This window comes from Pongo abelii, chromosome 8 (assembly GCF_028885655.2).
Source record: "Pongo abelii isolate AG06213 chromosome 8, NHGRI_mPonAbe1-v2.0_pri, whole genome shotgun sequence".
NCBI lineage: Eukaryota > Metazoa > Chordata > Mammalia > Primates > Hominidae > Pongo > Pongo abelii.
This window is the reverse complement of record NC_071993.2, coordinates 106,561,785-106,587,609: the sequence shown is the minus strand read 5'-3', so window position 1 is coordinate 106,587,609 and position 25,825 is coordinate 106,561,785. Positions and strand designations below refer to the sequence as shown.

At 46.2% G+C, this 25,825-nt stretch overlaps 1 protein-coding gene across 7 annotated transcripts in view; it reads left to right on the top strand.

The window, feature by feature from the left end:
- The window catches only part of SLC25A28 (solute carrier family 25 member 28), a 50,603-nt gene extending 25,104 nt beyond the window's left edge, over nt 1-25,499 (top strand). Inside the window, exons 1-4 of one of the 7 annotated variants that reach the window (XM_063727704.1) lie at nt 15,451-15,906; nt 22,100-22,328; nt 23,407-23,481; nt 24,655-25,499. In XM_063727704.1, the coding sequence (XP_063583774.1) occupies nt 22,106-22,328; nt 23,407-23,481; nt 24,655-25,172 (816 nt within the window). In that variant the 5' untranslated portion in view covers nt 15,451-15,906; nt 22,100-22,105 and the 3' untranslated portion in view covers nt 25,173-25,499. Of the gene's footprint in view, nt 1-15,450; nt 15,907-15,994; nt 16,709-22,099; nt 22,329-22,411; nt 22,867-23,406; nt 23,482-24,654 lie in introns of those variants that run through there. The other 6 variants (XM_024254064.3, XM_063727702.1, XM_024254065.2 and 3 more) reach the window with 6 other exon arrangements.
- Nucleotides 25,500-25,825: the final 326 nt, after the last annotated feature.

Below are 25,825 nucleotides of genomic sequence, written 5' to 3'. Positions count from 1 at the left end.
AGGTCTAGGGCTGAAGGCTGTTGTTCAAATTCTTTTGTCACACAGGGCATTCCCTTGATGTAGTACTGTCCCCCTTTCCTATGGATCTGGCTTTCTGTGAGCCAAGCTGCAATGATTATTATCTCGTTTCTGGGTCTTGCCACCCAGCAAGTCTACCCAGCCCCAGGCTGGTACTGGGAGTTATCACAGAGTCCTGTGATGGGAACTGTCTATTGGTCTCTCAGCCACGGATACCAGCACCTGTTCCAGTGGAGGTGGCAGGGGGGTGAAATGGACTCTGTGAGGATTCTTAGCTTTGGTGGTTTAGTGCTTTATTTTTGTGCTGGTTGGCCTCCTGCTGGGAGGTGGTGCTTTCCAGAGAGCATCAGCTGTGGTAGTATGGAGAGGAACCTGCAGTGAGTGGTGCCCTAGAACTCCCAAGTTTTTGCCCTTTGTCTTCAGCTACTAGGGTGGATAGGGAAGACTCATAGGTCAGCCTAGGCTTTTTTTTTTTTTCTTAAGACAGAGTCTCCCTCTGTCGCCCAAGCTGGAGTGCAATGGCACGCAATCTCAGTCCACTGCAACCTCCGCCTCCCGGGTTCATGCCATTCTCCTGCCTCAGCTTCCCAAGTAGCTGGGATTACAGGCACACACCAGCACACCCAGCTAATTTTTTGTATTTGTAGTAGAGATGGGGTTTTGCCATGTTGTCCAGGCTGGTTTCGAACTCCTGACCTCAGGTGATCCACCTGCCTCAGTCTCCCAAAGTGCTGGGACTACAAATGTGAGCCACTGCACCTGGCCTGCCTAGGCTTTTATATGCTAGTTTGTAATGAGTAAGTTGTGAAGCCAAGAAAGGCTAAGTAATAAAGAGAAAAGAGCTGGTTGATTAAAAGGAGGCAATGAAGAAATCAGCATTGGATAAGGCAGAAGACCAGGTATGAGTGTTGGGAATGTGCCTGTAATAAAAATGTAGTAAGAAATTGGAATAGGACCTGGAGAACAGCCAGGAAAATCACGCACACAGATAACTTGGGGATTCAAGGCTTATGGGGTTGAGGTCAACTTTTTTTTTTTTTTAATGAAAATGTTGTGTCCATGTTTGCTGCCTTCATAACTGGCTAGTTGCTTTGATAATGCATTCCATATGTATAAAGTATTCAATACTATAGAGCACTAAAAATACATCACATCTACTTCCATAAACAACTCAAAATTTATCCCATGCTGATAGCTTATCGTTTTTGTATGTCAAGGATGATAGACCATTATGTTATTTGATAACATTCAAGGAAAGCTTTGTAATTCTAGCCATTTCACTTAAGAATTTGGTCTACTATTTATGATACAAAGTCCATGCAATAACTAAGGTCACATATGACCTAGTCCCAAAGTAAGGATGTTATTGTAGAAAGAAAAGGAAGCTAATTTGTGAAATACCCAAAATTTGGTGCTGTAGTTTAGCAGCAAGTTGATTGTCTAAACAAGCAAAAGTTCCTTGCTCACAGTTGAGCTGAAAAAAAGAAGAAAGAATAAAAGCAAAGGACAGTAACTATGATAATTCTGGTTTTTTTTTAAAAATTAATTATTTATTGATCATTCTTTGGTGTTTCTCGGAGAGGGGGATATGGCAGGGTCATAGGATAATAGTGGAGAGAAGGTCAGCAGATAAACACATGAACAAAGGTCTCTGGTTTTCCTAGGCAGAGGTCCCTGTGGCCTTCCGCAGTGTTTGTATTCCTGAGTACTTGAGATTAGGGAGTGGTGATGACTCTTAAAGAGCATGCTGCCTTCAAGCATCTGTTTAACAAAGCACATCTTGCACTGCCCTTAATCCATTTAACCCTGAGTTGACACAGCACATGTTTCAGAGAGCACGGGGCTGGGGGCAAGGCCATAGATCAACAGCATCCCAAGGCAGAAGAATTTCTCCTCCCAGACGGGGCGGCCGGGCAGAGGTGCTCCTCACTTCCCAGACGGGGCAGCCAGGCAGAGGCGCTCCTCAATTCCCAGACGGGGCAGCCAGGCAGAGATGCTCCTCACCTCCCAGATAGGGCGGCAGGGCAGAGGCACTCCTCACTTCCTCCCAGATGGGGTGGCAGCCAGGCAGAGGCGCTCCTCACATCCCAGACAGGGCGCCCGGGCAGAGGCGCTCCTCAATTCCCAGACGGGGCGGCCGGGCAGAGGCGCTCCTCACCTCCCAGACGGGGCGGCTGGGCAGAGGTGCTCCTCGCTTCCCTGAGGGGGCGGCCAGGTAGAGGCCCTCCTCACTTCCCAGATTGGGCAGCCGGGCAGAGGCGCTCCTCACTTTCTCCCAGACGGGGTGGCGGCCAGGCAGAGGTGCTCCTCACCTCCCAGACGGGGCGGCCGGGCAGAGGCGCTCCTCACTTCCTCCCAGACGGGGTGGCGGCCTGGCAGAGGTGCTCCTCACCTCCCAGACGTGGCGGCCGGGCAGAGGCGCTCCTCACTTCCCAGAAGGGGCAGCCGGGCAGAGGCGCTCCTCGCTTCCCAGATGGGGTGGCCAGGTAGAGGCGTTCCTCACTTCCCAGATTGGGCAGCCGGGCAGAGGCGCTCCTCACTTCCTCCCAGAGGGGGTGGCGGCCAGGCAGAGGCACTCCTCACCTCCCAGACGGGGCGGCCGGGCAGAGGCGCTCCTCACTTCCTCCCAGGCGGGGTGGCGGCCGGGCAGAGGCGCTCCTCACCTCCCAGACGTGGTGGCCGGGCAGAGGCGCTCCTCACTTCCCAGAAGGGGCAGCCAGGCAAAGGTGCTCCTCACTTCCCAGATGGGGCAGCCAGGCAGAGGCGCGCCTCACTTCCTCCCAGACAGGGTGGCGGCTGAGCAGAGGCGCTCCTCACTTCCCAGAAGGGGTGGCCGGGCAGAGGCCCTCCTCGCTTCCCAGACGGGGCGGCCAGGTAGAGGCGCTCCTCGCTTCCCAGACGGGGCAGCCAGGTAGAGGCGCTCCTCACTTCCCAGATTGGGCGGCCAGGCAGAGACGCTCATCACTTCCTCCCAGACAGTGTGGCGGCCAGGCAGAGGCGCTCCTCACTTCCTCCCAGACTGGGTGGCGGCCGGGCAGAGGCGCTCCTCACTTCCCAGACGTTGGGCTGCCGGGCAGAGGCGCTCCTCACCTCCCAGAGGGGGCGGCCGGGCAGAGGCGCTCCTCACTTCCTCCCAGACGGGGTGGCGGCCGGGCAGAGGCGCTCCTCACTTCCCAGACGGGGCAGCCAGGTAGAGGTGCTCCTCACTTCCTCCCAGATGGGGTGGCGGCCGGGCAGAGGCGCTCCTCACTTCCCAGACGGGGCGGCTGGGCAGAGGCACTCCTCACGGCCCAGACAATGGGCGGCCGGGCAGAGACCCTCCTCACTTCCTATACGGGATGGCGGCCGGGCAGAGGCACTCCTCACTTCTCAGAGGGGGCGGCCGGGCAGAGACGCTCCTCATTTCCTAGACGGGGTGGCGGCCGGGCAGAGGCTGTAATCTTAGCACTTTGGGAGGCCAAGGCAGGCGGCTGGGAGGTGGAGGTTGTAGCCAGCTGAGATCACGCCACTGCACTCCAGCCTGGGCAACATTGAGCATTGAGTGAGCAAGACTCTGTCTGCAATCCCAGCACCTCGGGAGGCTGAGGCGGGCAGATCACTCAAGGCCAAGAGCCAGAGACCAGCCCAGTCAACACAGCGAAACCTCGTCTCCACCAAAAATACAAAAACCAGTCAGGCGTGGTGGCTCGCGCTCGCAATCCCAGGCACTTGGCAGGCCGAGGCAGGAGAATCACAGGAGCTCGAGGCAGGGAGGTTGCAGTGAGCTGAGATCATGACAGCACAGTCCAGCTTCAGCAACAGAGGGAGACCGAAGAGGGGAGAGGGAGAGGGGAGAGGGAGAGGGAGAGGGGATAATTTTGGTTTTTTGCTTGGGAGTTAGGTGATGTGATGCCATTGATTTCTGTGATGGTGGATGGACAGATATAAAGGAAAAAATAAGTAATCATTATAATAATAGTAATAATCCACATTTGTTGAGTTCTAACATAGTATATAGTATGCCTGATAGTATACTAAGCATTTAGCATTCTTTTTGTAATTTAATCCTTAAACAATCCAGTGAAGTACAGTTGTCCCTCAGTATCCATGGGGGACTGGTTCTAGGACACACACCCACCCCCAACCAGCCTCCACAGATATAAAAATCTGCAGATGCTCAAGTCACTAATGTAAAGTGGCATAGTATTTGCAAATAACCTACACACATCCTCTCAGCTACTTTAAATAATCTCTACATTACTTATAATACCTAATACAATGTAAATGCTATGTAAATAGTCATTATACTTTATTGCTTAAAAAATAACATACTGAGCGTTTTCAGTACAGATGCATTTCTTCCCATTATTTTCTGTCCCAGTTGGTTGAATTCACGAATGCAGAACCCATGGATACGGAGGGCATTCTATGCGGGCTATTAGAGTATTATTACTGCTTTACAGATGAGAAAAGTGAAGCTTAGGTCAAGTAAGGGAACTTCAGCTACCCTGGGCTACCCTTCCCATTCTCATTTTCTGATGAGGAGTCATGACCAAAGCAAAGATGGGATGAGTCAGAGATGAGGCTTTCTGTTTATACTTTTTAAAAATCATTTTTACTAACTCTGTTTTGTTAGTTTATTACCTTGATCTGGAGAGGCAGCAGACTGTGTATTTAAGAGTTTACACTCTGAAGTCAGGCAGATCAGAGCAAGGATTTCTGAGAAAGAAAAATAAATAAAAATTTAAAATAAGATATAATATAAAATTAAATTAAATAAACGAAGTCAGGAGACCAGTGTCTGAAAGCTGGCTTCACCACTTACCAGCTGCGTTACCTTGAGGAAGCTATGTTTCTTACAGCTCATTTCCTTATCTATAAAATATGAATAATAGCCCAGCTTCTAGGGTTGCTGCCCTCAATCTTTTTTCACAGAAACCAGTGACCTTTTCAAATTGCAAAATTGACCATGTTGCCCAACTTCAACTTAGAATTCCACAATGGAATCCCATTGTTCTTAAAATATAAACCAATCCCTTGAAACATGACTTTCAAAACCTCTCAAGGACTGCTCCTTACTTACTTCCCAGGACTCAGACATGTTTCATCTGGCCTCACAAACACTGTTCTTGTCCTGTGACCACAGGACTCCTGCTATTATGTTTTCTTTGTCCAGAAAGTTACTCCTTCCCTTACTCCTTCCACTACCTCCCTTACTCCTTCCACTACCCCTCCATCTGATGTAACCTAATTAACTCTTCTTATCTTTAAAATATTACTTCAAATGTCATTTTCCTTGTGTGACATAACCCCCTAGGCTAAGTTAGGTCCCCTTAACATATGCTTTTAGTATATCATGTGCCTTTCCTTCATCTCACACATCCCAATTGTAATTTTACATTCATGAATCTTTGGTTAATGCCTGTCTTCCCCAGAAGACTTTAAGCTCCACCAGAGAAGAGACCATGCATGGATTTATGCATCTTTTATCCCTAGGACTTCGTTTAAGGCCTGGCACATATTGAGAGAATAAATGAATTGGCTAGCACTATTAAGCTTTGCTGCCCCCTGCTGAGTCATGGCTTTTAGCCTATTAAACTAGCACCAATTGGATGTTCGGAACTAGTATGGTGATATCATAGCAGTATTTTTCAAAATGTGGTCCAGGGACCTCCTGTGTCAGAATGACCTGCTTATAAAATGCAGATTCTCATGCCTTACTCTGAAAGATGATTTTTAGGCCTATGTTAGGGTCAAAAATTTTGCATAGGCGGGGCATGGTGGCTCATGCCTGTAATCCCAGCACTTTGGGAGGCTTAGGTGGGTAGATGACTTGAAGTCAAGAGTTCGAGACCAGCCTCACCAACATGTTGAAACCCTGTGTCTACCAAAAATATTTTTTAAAAATTTGCAGGGGGTGGTGGTGCGCATCGTTAATCCCAGCTACTTGGGAGGCAGAGGCAGGAGAATTGCTTGAACCTGGGGGGCAGAGTTTGCAGTGAGCTGAGATCTGTACCACCGCACTCCAGCCAGGGGGACAGAATGAGACTCTGTCTCAAAAAGAAAAGAAAAAGTTTGCATCCAAGCTCCCCTGGATGATTTGAGAGCCACTGGTACGAAAGGAAGGAAAGAAAGGAAAGAAGAGGAAGAAACTGCTTTACAGTCTCACTACCCTTTTTTTTCCCTCTTCTTTTTTGAGATGGGGGTTTCCCTATGGTGCCCAGGCTGGTCTTGAACTCCTAGGCTCAAGTGATCCACCCACCTCGGCCTCCCAAAGGGTTGGGATTACAGGCGTGAGCCACTGTGCCTGGCCAAATTAACCATTTTAAAGTGGACTATTCGGTGGCATTTAGTACATTCACAATGTTGTACAACCACTACATCTACCTAGTTCTGACTCATTTCATCACCCTGATAGGAAACCCCATCCCCATTAAGCAGTTACTCTCATTCTCCTCTGCCTGCTGCAACTGGTAACCACCAATCTGTGTTCTGTCTCTATAGAGCTATCTATTCTGGATATTTCATGTAAGTGGAATAGTATGTGACCTTTTCAATTTGGCTTCTTTCACGATTCATTCACATTATAGCATGTATCAGTTCTTTGTTTCTTTCTATGGTTGAATTATATTCATTTCATGTATACACAATTTGTTTATCCATTATTTGTCTGATGGCCATTTGGACTGTTTCCACCTTTTGCCTAGTGTGAAAAGTGCTGCTGTGAACATGCATGTACTTGCTTGAGTACCTGTGTTCAATTCTTTTGGAAATTGTCTTAGTCTTGTGTTGCTATAAAGGAATACCTGAGGCTGGGTAATTTACAAAGAAAAGAGGTTTTTTGGCTCACAGTTGTGCAGGTTATACAAAAAGCAGGGAACCAGCATCTCCCCAGCTTCTGGGGAGGGCCTCAGGCTGCTTCTGCAGAGATCATATGACAAGAGATGAGGCAAGGGGCATGGGGCAGGAGGTGCCAGGCTCTTTTTAACAACCAGCTCTCACTGAAACTAATAGAATGAGAACTCACTCACACCTATCCACCATGGAGGGCATTAATCTATTCATGAGAGATCTATTCCCATGACTCAAATACCTCCCAGTAGGCCCACCTGGAACACTGGAGATCAAATTTCATCATGAGATTTGGAGGGGACAGACATCCAAATTACAGCAGTCATATACCTAGGAGTGGAATTGCTGGGTCATATAGTAATTCTATGTTTAACTTTTTGAGGAACTGCCAAACTGTTTTCCATAGTGGCTGAATGATTTTACGTTCTCACCAGCAACGTATGAGGGTTCCAATTTCCTCATTGGTTGTTATTTTCTTGCCAATCGTTGTTATTTTCAACAACGATTGTGGTGGGTTTTTTTGTTTTGTTTTTGAGTCAGAATTTTGCTCTTTTTGCCCAGGCTAGAGTGCAATGGCGTGATCTCGGCTCACTGCAACCTCTGCCTCCCGAGTTCAAGCGATTCTCCTGCCTCAGCCTCCTGAGTAGCTGGGATTACAGGCATGTGCCACCACACCCGGCTAATTAATTTTTAGGAGGGACAGGGTTTCTCCATGTTGGTCAGGCTGGTCTTGAACTCCCGACCTCAGGTGATCCACCCACCTCAGCCTCCCAAAGTGCTGGGATTGTAGGCGTGAGCCACTGCGGCCGCCCAGTGATTGTGTTTATTCTTATAGCCATCCGTATAGGTATGAAGTGGCATAGTCAATAATCTTTTGACAAAGGAAAATGAAAACATTTTTACTGCAAGCCTGAATAAACATTCAAGAAAATATAAAAGACAAATTTGTTTTTGACATATTTTCCTTTTACCTGATGGCATAATGTTGATCTGTGAAAACATGTAAACATGTACTTTCCCCATACTTCTCCTAGAAGTAATGCAAAATATAAAACTGAAACTCAAGTTGAGACAAGAGTAAATGAGCAGTATTACTCAGCTTTTTCTTGTTTCTGACCTGAGAGGGATCATTGCCCTTTATTACATCCCAGCATAAAAATAAAAATTGTAAGTCTTGAATATCATAGTCCCAAGAGAGATAAGCCACAAACCTTGCCATAAATGTGCCACTTAAATGAAATAAGGCTCTCTCACCTTTAATATTTAATTACACTCTCTTTACTTTGCTTTCAGGAGAATCTCCCTCCAGAAGCAATGTATTCTTTGATAATAGTCAGAGATTGGAATCGGTGATGTAAATCAAAAACTCACTGCTCTGTTCTCACTTATTTGTGGGATCAAAAATAAAAACAATTGAAATCATGGACATAGAGAGTAGAAGGATGGTTACCAGAGGCTGGGAAGGGTGGCAGGGAACTTGCAGGGTGGCGGGGGTGGGGGTGGGGGGTAAGAATTGTTAATAGGTCCAAAAAAGAATTGAAAGAATGAATAAGACCTACTATTTGATAGCAAAATAGGGTGACTATAGTTAATAATAACTTAATTGTACGTTTTAAAATAACTTAAAAGTGGGCAGGGTACGGCAGCTCATGCCTGTAATCCCATCACTTTGGGAGGCTGAAGTGGGAGGATCACTTGAGCTCAGGAGTTTGAGACTAGCCTGGGCAACATAATGAGACCTTGTCTCTACTAAAATTCAAAAAAATTAGCCGGATGTATTAGTGCATGACTATAGTCTCAGCTACTTGGGGGACAGAAGCAAGAGGATCGCTTGAGCCCGGGGGGTCGAAGCTGCAGTGAGCCATGATCGCGCTACTGCACTCTAGCCTGGGTGACGGAGCAGTATCTTGTCTCAAAAAAAAAAAAAACAAGATGAATAAATAAACAAATACATAAATAAAGAGTGTAATTGGATTGTTTATAGCTCAAAGGATAAATACTTGAGGGGATGGATACCCCATTCTCCATGATGTGATTATTTCATATTGCAGGCCTATATTAAAATATCTCACATACCCTATAAATATACACCTACTATGTATCCAAAAAAAAAACTTTTTTTTTTTATTTTGAGATTGTCTCGGTTTGTCGCCTAGGCTGGAGTGTGGTGGCATGATCTTGGCTCACTGCAACCTCTGCCTCCCTGGTTCAAGCCATTCTCATGCCTCAGCCTCCCAAGTAGCTGAGATTACAGGCATGCACCACCATGCCCGGCTAATTTTTGCATTTTTAGTATAGACAGTGTTTCACTATGTTGGCCAGGCTGGTCTCAAACTCCTGGCCTTAAGTGATCTGCCCGCTGTGGCCTCCCGAAGTGCTGGGAGGTGTGAGCCACCATATCTGGCCATAAAATTAATTATTTTTTAAAAAAAAATACAAAGAGCAGGGTTAAAGAATGAAAGTGACTCATCAGACAGACAAAAGTGGAATAAGAAATCTGGGGAAGAAGGACTAACATTGGGATAGAAAACTGCCCTCTACTTATATTTTCCTCAATAAATGAGAATTACAAATTAAAAAAAAAAACACTGCTCCACTGTACGACATTTATGTACACAGAATATCCCACATGGGCTGAAATATCCATTCTTAAAGCCATGTTTTGCCCTTAACTGGAATATATGTGAGTCAGGGAAAGACATGAAGTCTACTGTTATATCTTGATTGAAGGCTTTGCCAGCACAAGGATTGTTTGACAACCTGGGTGTTTTTATGCACCCAGCGAATAAATGATAATAAGATGAAAAGTGAGTCAGGTCACACTTTTCTTTTGTAAGATAAAAGGACAGATTGAGAAAGGGGAGAAAGGAAAGAAGAATTGTTTCAACGGCTTTTTCAGGAAGAGGAATTTTAGGAAAGAATTAATCCAGATGAGGCGTAGCAAATTGATTCCCTTGAAACAATGTTTCCTAAATAACCCTTGGAAAGTCTTCCTGTACGCAGTCTCCAGTACGAAAACTAATGAGATAAATAATGATATCTCCTGATCCTTTCAGTCCTCACTGCTTACCCCAACTCTGAATTCCTGTAGCTCTTATGTTCTGTTTCTTCACCATTTAGGAATCAGTTTCTTTTTAAGTGACTGTAAGGTTAGCAGTCTTATTTTCATGTGTGGCTGCTGGAATCAATCTCATTTTATACTACACTCATATCACATGCCCAGGTATGATGGCAGTTCAGAGAAGGAGGGTAGTGTAAGCTGGAGGCAGCAGTAGGACCTGTTTTGAACCCTCAATAATGAGAAATTTGATAAGAACAAAGGGGGAATGCATTCTAAGGAAGAGCAGCTTCTCTAGGATATAAATTCAGCTGCTGTAACAAAGATTCCCATTAACAGCAATTACTTAACAAGCTCTCTCATGTCTGAGCACAAGTGGTCTGAGGTGATAGGATGCCTCATGGTGTTAAGGACACAGGTTTCTTCTAACTTTTGCTCTGCCACCAGCTAAGGTATAGGCCTTGTCCTCATGGCCAAAAATAATTATCTTCTGGGTCTATGTTCTGACGAGAAGGGAGAAAATGAGCAAGAGGAGAACATACCCTTTTCTTTTAAAGGTACAACCCAGGTGTTTCAAACATCACTTTCCTTCACATCCCACTAACTAGAACTTAGTCACACCACCAATGTTGATTGCCAGGGAAGCTGGGGAAAAATATATGGGCTTTAGCTGGGAAGCCACACGCCCAAAGTGAAACTTGAGGTTTCTGTTACTAAAGAAAAAAAATGAGTGGTCTCATAGAGAGATGTAGAAAATTACAAGATAGAAGGGAGAATGTGAAAAAACAATTGTACTGGGAATGAGAGGTGAAGCTAGCTGGGCTTCTGGGTCAGGTAGGGACTTGGAGAACTTTTCTGTCTAGCTAGAGGATTGTAAACACAACAATCAGCGCTCTGTGTCCAGCTAAAGGATTGTAAACACACCAATCAGCACTCTGTAAAAACATATCAATCAGCACTCTGTGTCCAGCTAAACGATTGTAAATGCACCAATCAGCACTCTGTAAAATGGACCAATCAGCACTCTATGAAATGGACCAATGAATGCTCTGTAAAATGGACCAATCAGCAGGATGTGGGGGGACAGGGCCAAATAAGGGAATAAAAGCTGGCTACCCGAGCCAGCAGCAGCAACCTGCTCAGGTACCCTTCCACGCTGTGGAAGCTTTGTTCTTTCACTTTTCAGAATTAATCTTGCTGCTGCTCACTCTTTGGGTCCACAATATCTTTATGAGCTATAACACCCACCGCAAGGGTCTGCAGCTTCATTCCTGAAGTCAGCGAGACCACGAATCCACCGGGAGGAACAAACAACTCCGGACACATCACCTTTAAGGCTGTAACACTCACTGCAAAGGTCTGCGGCTTCACTCCTGAAGTCAGCGAGACCACGAACCCACTGGAAGGAAGAAACTCTGGATACATCTGAACATCTGAAGGAACAAACTCCGGACACACCATCTTTAAGAACTGTAACACTCACCGCGAGTGTCCGTGGCTTCATTCTTGAAGTCAGCGAGACCAAGAATCCACCAGAAGGAATAAATTCCAGACACTGGAATACAAGAAAACATGACTATAGTACCTGAGGAGTTGCAGGTGCAGGAAACGAGGGTTTGTGAAGAATATCACCAATAAAGTTCCTTGCCTACTTTTTTTCTTTGAGATAGGGTCTCACTCTATTACCAAGGCTGGAGTGCAGTGGCCCAATCTTGGCTCACTGCAACCTCTGCATCCCGGGTTCAAGTGATTCTCCCACCTCAGCCTCCTGAGTAGCTGGGATTACAGGCACACGCCACCAAGCCTGGCTAATTTTTGTATTTTTAGTAGAGACGGGGTTTCACCATGTTGGCCAGGCTGATCTCAAACTCCTGACCTCAAGTAATCTGCCTGCCTCGGTCTCCCAAAGTGCTGGGATTACAAGCATGAGCCACCGCGCCTGGCCTGCTTACTTTTATAATTTTTTAGGCAGGTTTAGTGCTGGTGAGATGTACGACAGTGTGTATGGGTTTGTGTGCAGGTTAGGTGCTTACTATCAAAGTGTGGTCCAAGGTCTAGTAGCATCAGCATCACTTGAGAGCTTGTCAAAAATGCAGAATCTAGGTAGGAATGGTGGCTCACACCTGTAATCTCAGCACTTTGGGAAGCTGAGACAAGAGGATTGCTTGAGCCCAGGAGTTCTAAGGCCATTTTGGGCAAGATAGCAAGACCCTGTCTCTACAAAAGAAAGAAAGAGAGAGGAAGAAGAAAAAAGAGAGAAAGAAGGAAAAAAGAAACAAAGAAAGAGAAGGAAGGAAGGGAAGAGAAAGAAAGAAAGAAGAAAAAGAGAAGAAGGAAGGAAGGAAAAAAGGAAAAAGGAAGGAAGGAGAAAGGAAGAAAGAAAGAAGAAAAAGAGAAGAAAGGAAGGAAGGAAAAAAGGAAGGAAGGAGAAAGGAAGAAAGAAGAGAAAGAAAGAGAAGAAAGGAAGAAAGAAAGAGAAGGGAGGGAGGGAGGGAAGGAAGAATCTTAGGCCCCAACCAGACCTACAGAACTGCAATCTGCATTTTAACAAATTCTTCAGGTAACATCATTTATCATCACATTAAAGTCTCAGAAGTACTGGGCTAGTTTATGCTATGGTGTGGAATAATCCTAAAAGCTCTGTGTCTTGAAACAACTAAGATTTATTTCTCACTGATGCTGAAGTCTGTCTGGGAGCAAGTAGGCAGCAAGTAGGGAACTCTGCTTCATGTCATTCTCACCAGGGCCCCAGGCTGACAGAGTCTCCACCATTTGAACAATCACTAGTCATGTGGCAGAGGAGGAAAAGTGTGACTTTTGTGCTTCCCTCGTATTTCACTGGCCAAAGCAAATCCCACGGCCATGCCTATCTTCAAGGAGGTGGAAAAAAACATCTTACTGTGTACCTGGAAGGAGGAGAATCAAAATACTGCTGAAGCTAGGGGATCCTCAAGGCAGGCAGGCCTTCCAAAGGGTTATGACAATACAGATGTAATCAGATTCAGGGAAAGTATATCAATACGAAGGAAAAGGAGAGCATAAACAGAAGAAACAGTTCAGAATGATGATGATTCTGAATGGGCAGTCAAGGAAGACTCCAGCTTTAGAGTCTCATTTATTGGGCAAATAATGAAGACTTTCATGGAAAACGAACATTTTGGAGGAATGGGTTGGGGTGGGGAGTGGAAAGGCTGAGCTTGGAATGGACATGCTAAGTCAGAAATCAAGGTGGATATTCACCCCTTGTTTATCTTTCCAACCTCATGTTGTATCCCCTCCCCACTCACTCACCATGCTCCAGCCACACTGGTCTTCTTTCTGTTCCTCATGCACCAACCTCGTTCTCACCTTAGGGTTGCCGTACCTACTGTTCCTTCTGCTGGCATGCCCTTCTCCAAGTCTGTCATGACTGGCTCCTGTCTATCATTCAGAACTCACCAAACATGTCTCCTCAGAAAGGCCTTCCTTGGCCATAAAAATGTAGCCACCCAGTCACACTATATCATACCACCCTATTTCAAAGATCAGCATAGGATCCAGAGCTGACATTTTTTGTGTGTTTTTCTCTGACCCACCTCCCCACCCTCATCATTAAAAAGCTCCATGAGAACATGGACTATGTCTGTCCTGTATCCCCAGCTTCAAGTACACAATTGGTACTCAATAAACATTACTGAATGTTCCCATGGAAATTTCAGTTAAAAGTATGCAATAAGGGAAATAAAGATAGGGTTCCAATGAGGACAACTGGTTTGGAATGGCAAAGTTCTCTAAGGTATTAAAGATGACCAAGAAGCATTAAACGTTTAGGGATGTTCCACTTCAATGGCTAGAGAAGTGTAAGCGACTGAGAAGTCTAAAAGGTAGAGTGGTTTCTGAAGCTAGTAAAAAGTGCCAATGTGGGGTGGCGGCAAGTGTTATCTGTGTTAAGAAAAATGGGAATAGGAAAAAGACCGATGGATTTGGAAAGGTCATTTATGACCAATGAATAAAAGTAAAAAATGTAAAAAGCTTAAGGAGAGAAAGGACATAGAGGTGGATAGGTCATTACTGGAGTAATCTGGCAGTAAAGGGAATTAGTACTCTAGCAGGATTGAATGGGTTTTTGTGAGACCTATTCATTTCTTAAGTTAAATATGCTAGAGAAAAGGAGAGACTGAACATGCTGTGGGGGAGAAGTTCCTTTTAAAAAAATTTTTTGAGACAAAATCTTGCTTTGTCACCCAGGCTGGAGTGTAGTGGCGTGAACAAGGCTCACTGCAGCCTCGACCTCCCTGGCGCAAGCAATCCTCCCCCAAGTAGCTGAGACTACAGGTGCACACCACCATACCCAGCCAATTTTTGAATTTTTGTACTTTTTTGTATTTATTATTATTTTGTAGAGACGGGGTTTTGCCATGTTGTCCAGGCTGGTCTCGAACTCCTGAGCTCAATTATCGTCCCACCTCGGCCTAAGTGTTGGAGTTACAGGCATGAGCCACTGCGCCGGCCAGGGAGAGGTTACCCAGGTTAATGGACCCCTAGGGTGTCCACATGGCACCTTCAGGGACTCTGAAACGCAGAAATGATATGCAAAATTTGGGGTGCACACAGGAGATGGGAGGTGGAAGTAGGAGAGGAGAATTCGTAGCTTTATTATTTTCCAAACGGTCACGACCCAAAGGTTAATAACAACTGCTGAAGAGAGTAGAAAAAGTTTTTAAAAAGGAAGCCCAGAGAAGGGCTAAACTTTAGAAAGAAAAAAGGAAAACATCTTTCCTATTCCAGGAAAACCTATAAACAGATGGAGAAGTCCACAGTTGCATCATTTGGGTAAAACAGAGAAGACACAGCTGGAAACCGCGGGCGGCTTGTGCCAACACGCTCAGGGAAGGCAAACGGAAGACGCCCGTGCTCCCTGGCGCAGGAGGTCCTAAGGCCGGGAATCGCTGGCCTTGCCTTTCAGGACCGGGGCTGACCCGAGGGAGGGAGAAGCCCTCATCGCCAGGCGGGGGACCCATCAGCGCGCCGGCTCAGGGACAAGATACTGATGCTTCAGACTCGGCCAGGCCGTGCGTCCGAGCTTCCCCACAGCCGCCGCACTTCCCTGCTGCCTTTGGGATGCGGTCTCCAGCCCCGCCTCGCCACCGGCCGTCATCTGCGAATCATCCCGCCCATTTCGACATCTTCCTTCCCCGCCTTCGGCTCTCGGCCTGGCGCAGAGCCCAGTGACAGCCGGGGCCCGGGGAACCTCATTCATTCAACACTTGCTGGGTTTACTGTGCGAATGTGGATGCCAGGCTCAGTGCCGGGCGCTGGGGCCTGAGGAGCACCGGCTCCGGCCAGGGGGCCCAATACTCCAGACCCGACCAGAGTCTAGCGGGCCGCCGCGGTCCCCCCTGTCGGTGAGGCGGTTCCCGACCCGCATGTCGCAACGGCTTCCCGGACAGGCTGCGGGTCGCGCCAGCCAGGGGATGACCGGCCCAGGCCAGCCCCGCCTCACGCCCGCGACGAGATCCCGCGGGAACACGGCTCTCCGGGGCCAGGGCCGCCCGCTCTCCAGCCACGCGTCTCAGAATTTGAGGAGCGCACTGGAGCGCGGGTCGTAACGGCGCCCGTCAGCAGTTTGACGTTGAAGGCCTGTCACCGCCCCGCCCCCGACGCGATCCCGCGCACAGGGACCACAACTCTGCAGGCGCTAGTGAGGGGCCCGAAGTCGGCCCCTAGAGTCCCTGGGCGCGTCGCTCTTTCTGTAGCCAATCGGGGCCCGACGTGGTGCGGGCCAATGGCCGCGGTCAAAGTATCAAGAGTGGTTGAGCCTATCAAAGTTCAGCCTTAAGTTTCTCCCGCCCTTCTAAAAAGTCAGAGGCGGGTTGATCGCACATGTCGGCCAATCAGTGACCAATAAACAAGAAGCTTCCAAGATCAAAGGGGAAAAGGTGGGATGTAGGCGCTAGCAACGCCTCAGGGCTGAGGAATGACAGTCGACTTCGCTAATACTACCGGCTGATTTTTCCTACGTAAGGAAAGGGGTGGGTCTAACTTGGCGTCTCCACCAATGGTTCGTTGGGGGGCGTGTCCGCGGGGCCAAGCGGGAGCCGGAGGCCCCGGGCTCTCTGGGCCGCGCCTGAGGCGGACACTACGGGGCCGGGGGGCGGCGGCGGCAGTGGTGGCAGCGGCGGCGGGGGTGGGCGCCGCAGCTGGCCCGGGTGGATGGAGTTGGAGGGGCGGGGTGCTGGCGGTGTGGCGGGGGGGCCGGCAGCAGGGCCCGGGCGGAGCCCCGGGGAGTCGGCGCTGCTGGACGGGTGGCTGCAGCGGGGCGTGGGCCGGGGGGCCGGCGGCGGGGAGGCCGGGGCCTGCAGGCCCCCGGTACGACAAGATGCGGACTCCGGCCCGGACTACGAGGCGCTGCCGGCTGGAGCCACTGTCACCACGCACATGGTGGCAGGCGCCGTGGCAGGGATCCTGGAGCACTGCGTGATGTACCCCATCGACTGCGTCAAGGTGAGACCTGCACCCGGCTTCGAACCCGACCTGGGGCTGACCCGACCCCTGGGTCTTGTCCGGAGCCAGGATCCCGGCTGAGAGCCGGAGCCGACATGGGTTCCTTCCTGGCTCCTGCCACTACCACATGATTCGAACCGACACTCCATTCAAGCAAGGTCCCAGCTGGGAGTTGATCCCAGTCAGGAACCAGGACCTATTTCTAACCGTCAGTGAAATCTGAATCGGGACTCAGGATCGAAAATCTGTCAGCCAAAGCCCTGGACCCCACCTGGGACTAAACAGGAATAGGGTGGGATGGGGTATCCCGAAGCTCAGGTAAGTGCTACTAACTCGATTAAGGTGAAGCCAACTGGCGTGAACCAGACCCTGAAATGGATCTAACGGCTTGAGATGTTTTCTGGGCTAGTGCTTTTACAAACTCCTTACTGTGTCTTCCCTTACTGACGGGGCAGGAACCCGAATCTGGGATCTCTCAGCTAGATAAAGGACTTACATGTTAAATCTTAACACATGAGTGATTGGAAATCATTGTGCAGTGAGAATGCAGAATTCCAGACTGGAAGTAATATGGGAAAGATCGTATTCAGGAAAAGGTTTCAGTTTCTCTGTGAAGCAAGCATGATACCCCACCTATTTCCTGAACATGAAAATTGAGCTGGGATTAGGACTGTATGTTCAGGGAGCACATCAGCCTCCAAACAAGAGAGATGAAACTGATAGCGTATTTCTTTGGCCACCTGAAGTTGACAAAAAGGGAGAAGTTGTCTAGAAAGGAAGTGTGACGGTATTAGAAAGTAGATGTAAGTATGAAGAAAATGGAATGAGATCAACAAGAGGACACGATTCTTGTGAAAGTAAAACTAATTGCATTCACAACCAAGCAGGATGATTTATGTGTACTGAAGTCGGGTCCTTCTGAAGAAAGCTGGGTGAAGAAAGAAACAGATTATTGTTCTTTACAGTTCTTATTCTTGTACATTAGTAAAGGTGCCAGCCATTAAAGGTGAGGACTGAATTGAGGGAGAGGTAAACTAGAGGGGACTGTTGATATGACAAAGACCGATGCCTCCTTTACATGTGAAGGGTGATAGTCAAACAGTAACCTGGCAGCTTTTTGATGTATGTTTTCTCTTCAAATCAGGAAAGTGTTACGTATTCAAAAGGAGGAGAGAATCAACTTGGGAAAGGCAAAGTAGATCCCTTTTACTTCCCTTTGGTTCCGGTACTGTTTCATGTTTTCATTAGAATGTGGATAAGGAAATGGGGGGAACGCTCATTAAGCTTTGTGAATGACAGCAAACTGGCAGGAGTATTTTAACACAAGGTAACTCCTAACAAGGGCCATATCCATTGAAAACGGGGTAAATGCACTTGACTAAAATGGACATTAGAATGTTAAATGCGCTTGTCAATTGCGAGAAATAGAAATAAACAGTAAAATCCATGAGAGAGAAGTAACAACATTGAAATGTAAAACAAGTAAGTACAAATAAAAAAGATGCACACATTATATGTATAGACTCTAGGTTGAATGACTTGAGTTAATAATGCCGTATATCCAAAAGTTAATATAATCTAGCTGCAGAGTAACCTCCCTAGACTTAGACTGTGAGTAGAGTGCAGGGTTTAGGATGCTGTTTTTCTGGATGGGTATTGAATGGAAAACAGATCAATGAAAACAGTGAAAATTATTTAATGGCTTGAAAAATACAGTGTAATAATTTGTCTTAGAAATATTACTGTAACTTATCAATTTAACCACTGTTCCATTATAACATAATGGGAGGTTATCTCCTTACTCCATATATTTACATAGTGCTATTGTTGCAATAAACATTTTATAAATCCCTGTTAAAAATGCTTCTAGAATATTTGGGTGCATGTCCTTAAGGGAGGCAAATCTTTGCCCTGTGACAAGATGGGATTGATTTTGCAGGAACAAAAACTATTCAGAATCAAATATGGTGAATAAAGTGGGAGGTCAAAATGGGTAATACTGCTTGGCGTGAAAATAAGGTGGGACTGGAAAGCAAGGAGACTGCTTTACTTCTGAGGCCTATAAACCCGTTGAGGAAACACCTCTGAAAGAGAAGTTCCAGAAAGGTTTTGCATAACCACAGCATTGCTGGAATAAGTCAATTGTAGCCTTCCAAGGTAACTATTTTGAAGAACAGTTCTTACTCATTTACATAAGCTTTGGAATTTTTGTTTTTTAAAAATTAGTCATACAACATTGCAGTTATGCCTGAAAGCCCTCCATTAAGGAAATAATGATTTGAGAAAAAAATGCTCAGGAGTTGTCAACAATATGAAAGCTTATTTTAGAAGGCTCATTTTCACTTGCACTTAATGCTGGGATTTAAATGACTTAGAGGGAAGAACTAGGTGAGGCCAGTATGATTTAGTGTCAGTGAGTATGTTAAACGCTTTTGTGCAGGCATGAAAGTAAAATTCAAATCTCTTCCTTCAGAAAAGACTTCCCAGTTTGCTTGTCCCCGGCAGCTATCCTTCTTGTTGGCTCTGAAGTGGTAAAGCAAATATCCACTTATATAATAAAGAGGGGAAGAGCAGAGGGAGATAAATCTCCAATTTCCAGATGTCAGTGGTATCTATACATATTCACCTGTGAAAGATTAGGAAATGGAAACATTAGCTTATTTGATTTTCTTGCATCTAGTAATAAGTATTCAGTGATCTTGTGTGCCAAGCACTATCTGAAGTACCTTACATACATTTATTCATTTAATCTGTGAAGCAACTTCATGAGGTAGAAACCATTTTCATTATTTTACAGTTGAAAGGAGGCTTAGGGAACAGTTATATAACTTGTCCAAGGTCACACAGTTTAAGTGGCACACTTATGATTTGAACTCAGTGTATCAGACTCTCAAGTCTTCCATATAGCTTCCCAAAAGCAGATTACAAGAACCAGGCAAGGCACAGAATTTCACAGTAAAGCTTGTCCCTGAACATATGACCTTCAGATTAATAGTGGGACATGTAAATCATTATAGCCACAGAGAAACTTTAAAAGGAAAACAAAAAATACAAAATTAACCCTGATTTATTGGTGGCTATGGACAGTTAGTTGCCCACGTATATTTGTGAAATGACTTATACAGGAGGCAATGCTACCATGATCTGTAAATTCTTAGATATGAACAAATATAGAATCATTTTGAATACAATAAAAATCTTTGGATTTCTAGCACCTTACAAATTACCAATGGCTTTTACATACCTTTTCTCTTTTAATCCCCACAACAGCCCTATGAGCCAGTCATTCTTGGCCTCATGTTATAGATGACAATTTTGAAGCTTAAAGAGGTTAAGTGACATACCCAAGATCACACAACTAGCAAAGCTGAGGCTCAGACTCAGGCTTTTTGACTCAAATGTGGCTTGTCTTTTACCAAAGCACTTACTTCTCTACTGGGTCGTTTGGCTTTTCTCCAAAGCCCGGTAGAGGTTTTTCATATTGAGGCTTTTCAGAAATTTTTACTTAGATATTTCATCTTTCTGTAAAAGGCAGATTTATTGGCCCACAAATATGGGGAGCCATATTCATTTTTATATTTGGCATAGCTTATGCCCAGGTCCTCTCCATAAGGATGTATTTTTATGGAGTTAGAATTGTTGAGTTAGATTTAGATGTGTATATAGAATGTTCAAAGTAGCTTCCCACAGTCCGGTTTTCTCTTGGGGGTGAGGAGTTCCAGGCCTCCGAAGCCAAACCGTTCAGAATTGGTAGCCAAATACACCATTGACTGCAGCAGAGCAATGCAATTGCTGAACATTCCCCCTATACAAGATCAGTTTTGAATAAATGCATGGAAACACGATAAGCTAAGAGGCTCAATTTATCTTTGCTTATTAGTAGCTCTAGCCAGCATTTGACCCGTAGTCTCTATGAACAACTCTTCTGATGGATTTTATATGCCTTGTGTGATGTGAAAGATCAGTAAACAAACCCTTTATTGGAAATACATGAGGTTTTGTGGGGGGAAGTAGGAAAGAATGTGTCAAATTGTGATAAGTGATACTGTATAGAGTATTTCTGATTGAACATCCAGTAACTAACCTTTTAAGCTTCCAGTTTTTTGTTGGTAGCAGGCAGGAGAAAATAACCAGAGGAATGTGGATTGCTTGCAGCTAATTGGGACCTGTTCGTCTGGTTAGTTTCTTTTCTCCCATGCTCTTGAGGAAAGGTATTACTCTTGGATTCCAGTTGGACAAGAGGAAGGTTCAAGCTTTTTTTTTTTTTTTTTTTTTTTGAGATGGAGTTTTGCTCTTGTTGCCCAGGCTGCCGTGCAGTGGCTCAAACCAGCGAAGGCTCACTGCAACCTCCGCCTGACAGGTTCAAGCGATTCTCCTGCCTCCTGAATAGCTGGGATTACAGGTGCACACCACCATGCCCGGCTAATTTTTTTGTATTTTTAGTAGAGATGGGGTTTCACCTTGTTGGCTAGGCTGGTCTCGAACTCCTGACCTCAGGTGGTCTGCTCGCCTCGGCCTCTCAAAGTGCTGGGATTACAGACGTGAGCCACCGTGCCTGGCCGAAGGTTCAAGCTTTTAAATCCAAATAGAATCTAGTGATTAGATTGATGCAGAAATTTAAACTGTACTTGGGCATCACTTGCTCCCATTGGCTCACCAGTGATTGTAGCTGATACAGTTATGTGACAAAAGATTCATTCATTCAGCAAACAAATCAGAAGTGCTTATTGTGTGTCAGGCACCAGACATTGATTTTTCTTTTTAGATATTGATTTTATATTAACTACTAGTTTCCATGTTACTTTACCTTGAATTGGGTCAGTAGATGAGAAATTTTCCTGGGGAGACACACTCTTCAGAAAAGGTCTAATTTAGGGAGGTGTTTCGAATAAGATTAATTTCCCAAATTTCAACAAAACTTTGTCCAGGAACATCATATGAAGTGTCTACCCTATGCTTTTATTCCAATCATTGAATCTTTTAGAGAGATTCCAAGGATTATGTTTCACTGAGACTGATTTTATTTGCTAATGCCAATTTTGGGATTCAATCAATTTAGATTAGAAATCTGGAAGGGCCTTTCAATATTGGAGACTAGAGTGGTTTCTAACTAGACACTCCCACCTTTGCAGTTTCAGGGTAAACTTTCTTTCCCAAGAAATAAAAGCATCTATTAAGAATGCTACTTCTGCCAAGACTCTGTGTAGACCCAGCCACCATTGCCAGATAGTCTGAAAAAATATTAAAAAATTAGCCGCCCCTCAGTGTGTGGTCATGAAGCAGGGCCAAGGGCACTCTTTAGGTATAAAGCATAAAGTATGTCATAGACAGTAAATACTTGAATTTAGAATCCATTTGTAAAGAACTGTCAGCTTGAGTGTATTAAGGCACAAAAGCAACTTCTGAAACACAGGCTTGATATTTGTTGCTGGGGCTCTGAATCATTTTGGAGTATCAGGACACTTAGCAATTGGTCGGATTATTTTTTCATGGAAAATAATGGTGTTCCATTCTTAGGGTCATAGATAACTAGAAAAAGAAAGGTCCAAGGCTTAGAAGAAAGATCAGCTATAGATTGGAAATAAGCTGAAAGCCAGATATCCCTCTCACAGATTGGCACAGCTCCATGTAGAAGGTCTGCCCAGTGTGTTGAGGTGGGGCGAGAAGTTGGCATTGCTGACATTGCGCTTCTCCTTGCTGTAATTTCAGACCCGGATGCAGAGTCTACAGCCTGACCCAGCTGCCCGCTATCGCAATGTGTTGGAGGCCCTCTGGAGGATTATAAGAACGGAGGGCCTATGGAGGCCCATGAGGGGGCTGAACGTCACAGCAACAGGCGCAGGGCCTGCCCACGCCCTTTATTTTGCCTGCTACGAAAAGTTAAAAAAGACATTGAGTGATGTAATCCACCCTGGGGGCAATAGCCATATTGCCAATGGTATTGAGCCTTCCTGTGCTGGTTCCCCCACTTTCCCAACTCTTTGGGCTTTGCTGCTGTCAGTGCTTTCCAGTCTCATCATGGTTTGGAGCTGAAGCTTTGGGCTGGGATAGGCCAGATTATGAGGGAGGGACTTCCAAACCTGATGTTCTCAGACAACGGGCCGCTTCAACCCTGCCTTTTCCTTTGGGGCACCTCAACAAAGGGTTACAGTATCCTCCCTTACCTACCAGCTTGACTTGTTCCTCTCATCTCCCTGGCATCAACTTCTAATGCCCTGGTAATGTGGAGACACACTGAACTACCCCCAGTGTATGTTTGATAGTTGGGTGGTGTCCTGCTCCTTAGGGCAGGATTGGAGGCGACCCAGCCAGCCACCCAAGGAAGATACTAATGAAGCCCCTGCTTTTCGCCTCACCTTTTCAGGATCCCAACTCACCAGAGGCAGTTTGTGTTGAGAACATGACAAAGCCTCATGACAAAGTGAATGGGGGTGGGGCCAAGGAACTGCATGAAGAAACCAGAAGGTTGTGTGGAAGTAAGAGAAAGGATAGCAGCCTAGGGCTTTAGGACTGGCTGGAAACCAAGTTGAGTGTGGAGAGGATGAGGGGCAGAATAGTTCAGGACCTGAACGAAAGATCTTTGTAGACAAATGTTAGGCTCTGCAAATGGGTTCTGCAGCAGGACAGAGGTGAGATTCTGTGGTGAGGTTCTGTGAGATCTGACCACCTGGCCCCCGTATCTCCCTCCACTGGTGGCAGGTGATGTGCTGGCATCCCTAGGCAGCAGTGTATCTGCTTCCTGTCTGGGGCGTGAGCTGCATTTATTCTCAGAATGATCTTTATTGATAAGACTTGAGCTGGCCTTCCTATCATGGATGTGGAATACATTAGTGACCTTACAAAGTTGGTGGGAACAGATATCTTACCTTCTTAAACAGGAGTTTAGGAGCAGTGGGTCCCCATCTTTTGGACTAGCTCTTAACGTTACTTTTCCCCGCTGTAGTGTAGCACAGCCACTCCCCTTCACTGGGGGACCTCAATGAGTTAGTCAGCTCTCTTGGCCTTACATGTGGCAGTTGTTTTCTTGTTTGCAGGTGCGGCCGGGTGTGTGGCAACATTACTTCATGATGCAGCCATGAACCCTGTGGAAGGTAATGATTCCTCAACCTATCACTCTGTGGGCAGCTGCACCTGTATTTCTTTCCAGTTTGCAGAAGAAAGAGCACATCAGTTTTGGTGGGAAAGTCTGTTACCTTGTTTTACCACTAGAGGGTGCTCCCTCCATGTTTTTGGTACCTAGGAGGCACCCTCTTGGACAGGAAGCAGATTCACTGGGATTTTACTAATCCCTGGGGCTTCCCTAGAAAAAGATGTCTCCATGTGGCCTGTCTTTGGGCTTTCCTGGGAGTCTCCTTTGTAGTAGATTTGATCTGTCCTGAAAGTTTAGCAGATTCATTTTTCTTCAAAGAGGTGAAGATGGATTCTGACTTTTTTTTCCCCCTTATGATTTGCAGGAATTGACACTTAAATATATTGCCTTTCTTATTGGGATGAAGCTAGTTGGGATAGGAATGAAAGGTTAAATTGTAGAACTCAGTCCCTGCATTTCTGCTGGGATCTTGGCTTTTCAGTCGGAGGAAAATTCTCCAAAAACATTCTCCATGTGAGGATGAGCGAATACGAGGGGACAGCATCGTTGCCACATTCATTTTCTGTCTGGGCAAGGCCATGGGGTGGAAAGAGCCAAAGCTAAGCTGAAGCTCCACAGAGTTCACACCATGTTATCTACTTGAGAGAGTGGGAGGTGTTTGAAGACTAAAGCCAACTATTTTTGGCTAAGAATCTTTTTGGTAGAACTTCTGTCTCCTCCCCTCTAGGAGGATCACCATCTCACATTTTAAAAGTTAGGTGCTCTTTGTATGTGAGGATTGGGATTGTTAGGGGCCTGTGTTCATAGTGATCACTATCATGGAGTCATTTCTTGTTGGGAATTGTTAGAGGGTAAGATCAGAGATAGGTACTTAGTTCAAGAAGACTCTCTGAAGCTCCCAAACCGTAGATATGTCCTGTGTGCGAACTGGCTGGCTTTACAGAAGTCCTGATGGAAGTGGGTTTATTGTTTTTTGACTCATTACCAACTGTCTGCCTACTCCTTCCCCTCAAAAAAGGGAAGCTGACTTCTCAGGTTAGCCAGCAGCTCACTCAAACTTTTTTCTCTCTCTATTCCATTGGCTGATCTGCTGACTTGGGACTCTGAATCTGGATACTCTCCATCACCGGTTGGCTGCTGTCACCATTTCCTTCCCTGTTGATGGCACTGCTAGTGGTCAAGCAGAGGATGCAGATGTACAACTCACCATACCACCGGGTGACAGACTGTGTACGGGCAGTGTGGCAAAATGAAGGGGCCGGGGCCTTTTACCGCAGCTACACCACCCAGCTGACCATGAACGTTCCGTTCCAAGCCATTCACTTCATGACCTATGAATTCCTGCAGGAGCACTTTAACCCCCAGAGACGGTACAACCCAAGCTCCCACGTCCTCTCTGGAGCTTGCGCAGGAGCTGTAGCTGCCGCAGCCACAACCCCACTGGACGTTTGCAAAACACTGCTCAACACCCAGGAGTCCTTGGCTTTGAACTCACACATTACAGGACATATCACAGGCATGGCTAGTGCCTTCAGGACGGTATATCAAGTAGGTGGGGTGACCGCCTACTTCCGAGGGGTGCAGGCTAGAGTAATTTACCAGATCCCCTCCACAGCCATCGCATGGTCTGTGTATGAGTTCTTCAAATACCTAATCACTAAACGGCAAGAAGAGTGGAGGGCTGGCAAGTGAAGTAGCACTGAACGAAGCCAGGGGTTCAGATGACACTGCTGCATCCTGCTCACATTCTCTGTCTCCTGGAGTGCTCCCACCTCAAGTGGAGTTAGAAGGAAGGTAGAGGGGCTCTCCCCCAGGATTTTGGTGTTTTGACTAACACCAGTTCCTGCCAACCTCTGTTGCTACCACCTTTCCTTCCAGGCCCTAAGCACGTGCAGCAAAGCACACCACAGCACCTTTGATAACCTCTCTCCATCCTGGGCCTGATGACCTGCTCTAGACTGTTATAGAGGGATAAGCAGCTCATTCCCCTGGTTCCTAATAAAAAGCCTTTAAATTAAATGGTTTCATTGGGTTTGTCTTGCTAAAGGGGAAGTGAAATGCTGTTAACTGTTCTTGACTTTCCTTTAAGCATAAATCAAGGGACCCAAAGGAAAGGTTTATTGAGTATGTCTGTAGTTTTTGTTTTCTGCTGATTTTCATGACAATTTAAGACATTAGTGGTAGGCCCCAAGCAATCTCCCTGATGGCTAGAACAACAAGCCCTTGACAGATCCCAACCAACCAGATGCTCCAGATCCCCACTATCTTCCCTAGGGCGGTAGCGCAGCACAGAAGAGGCAGATCTCTGCTCTAATTTGCAGCTCTGCCTGCAGCAGTGCTTTACA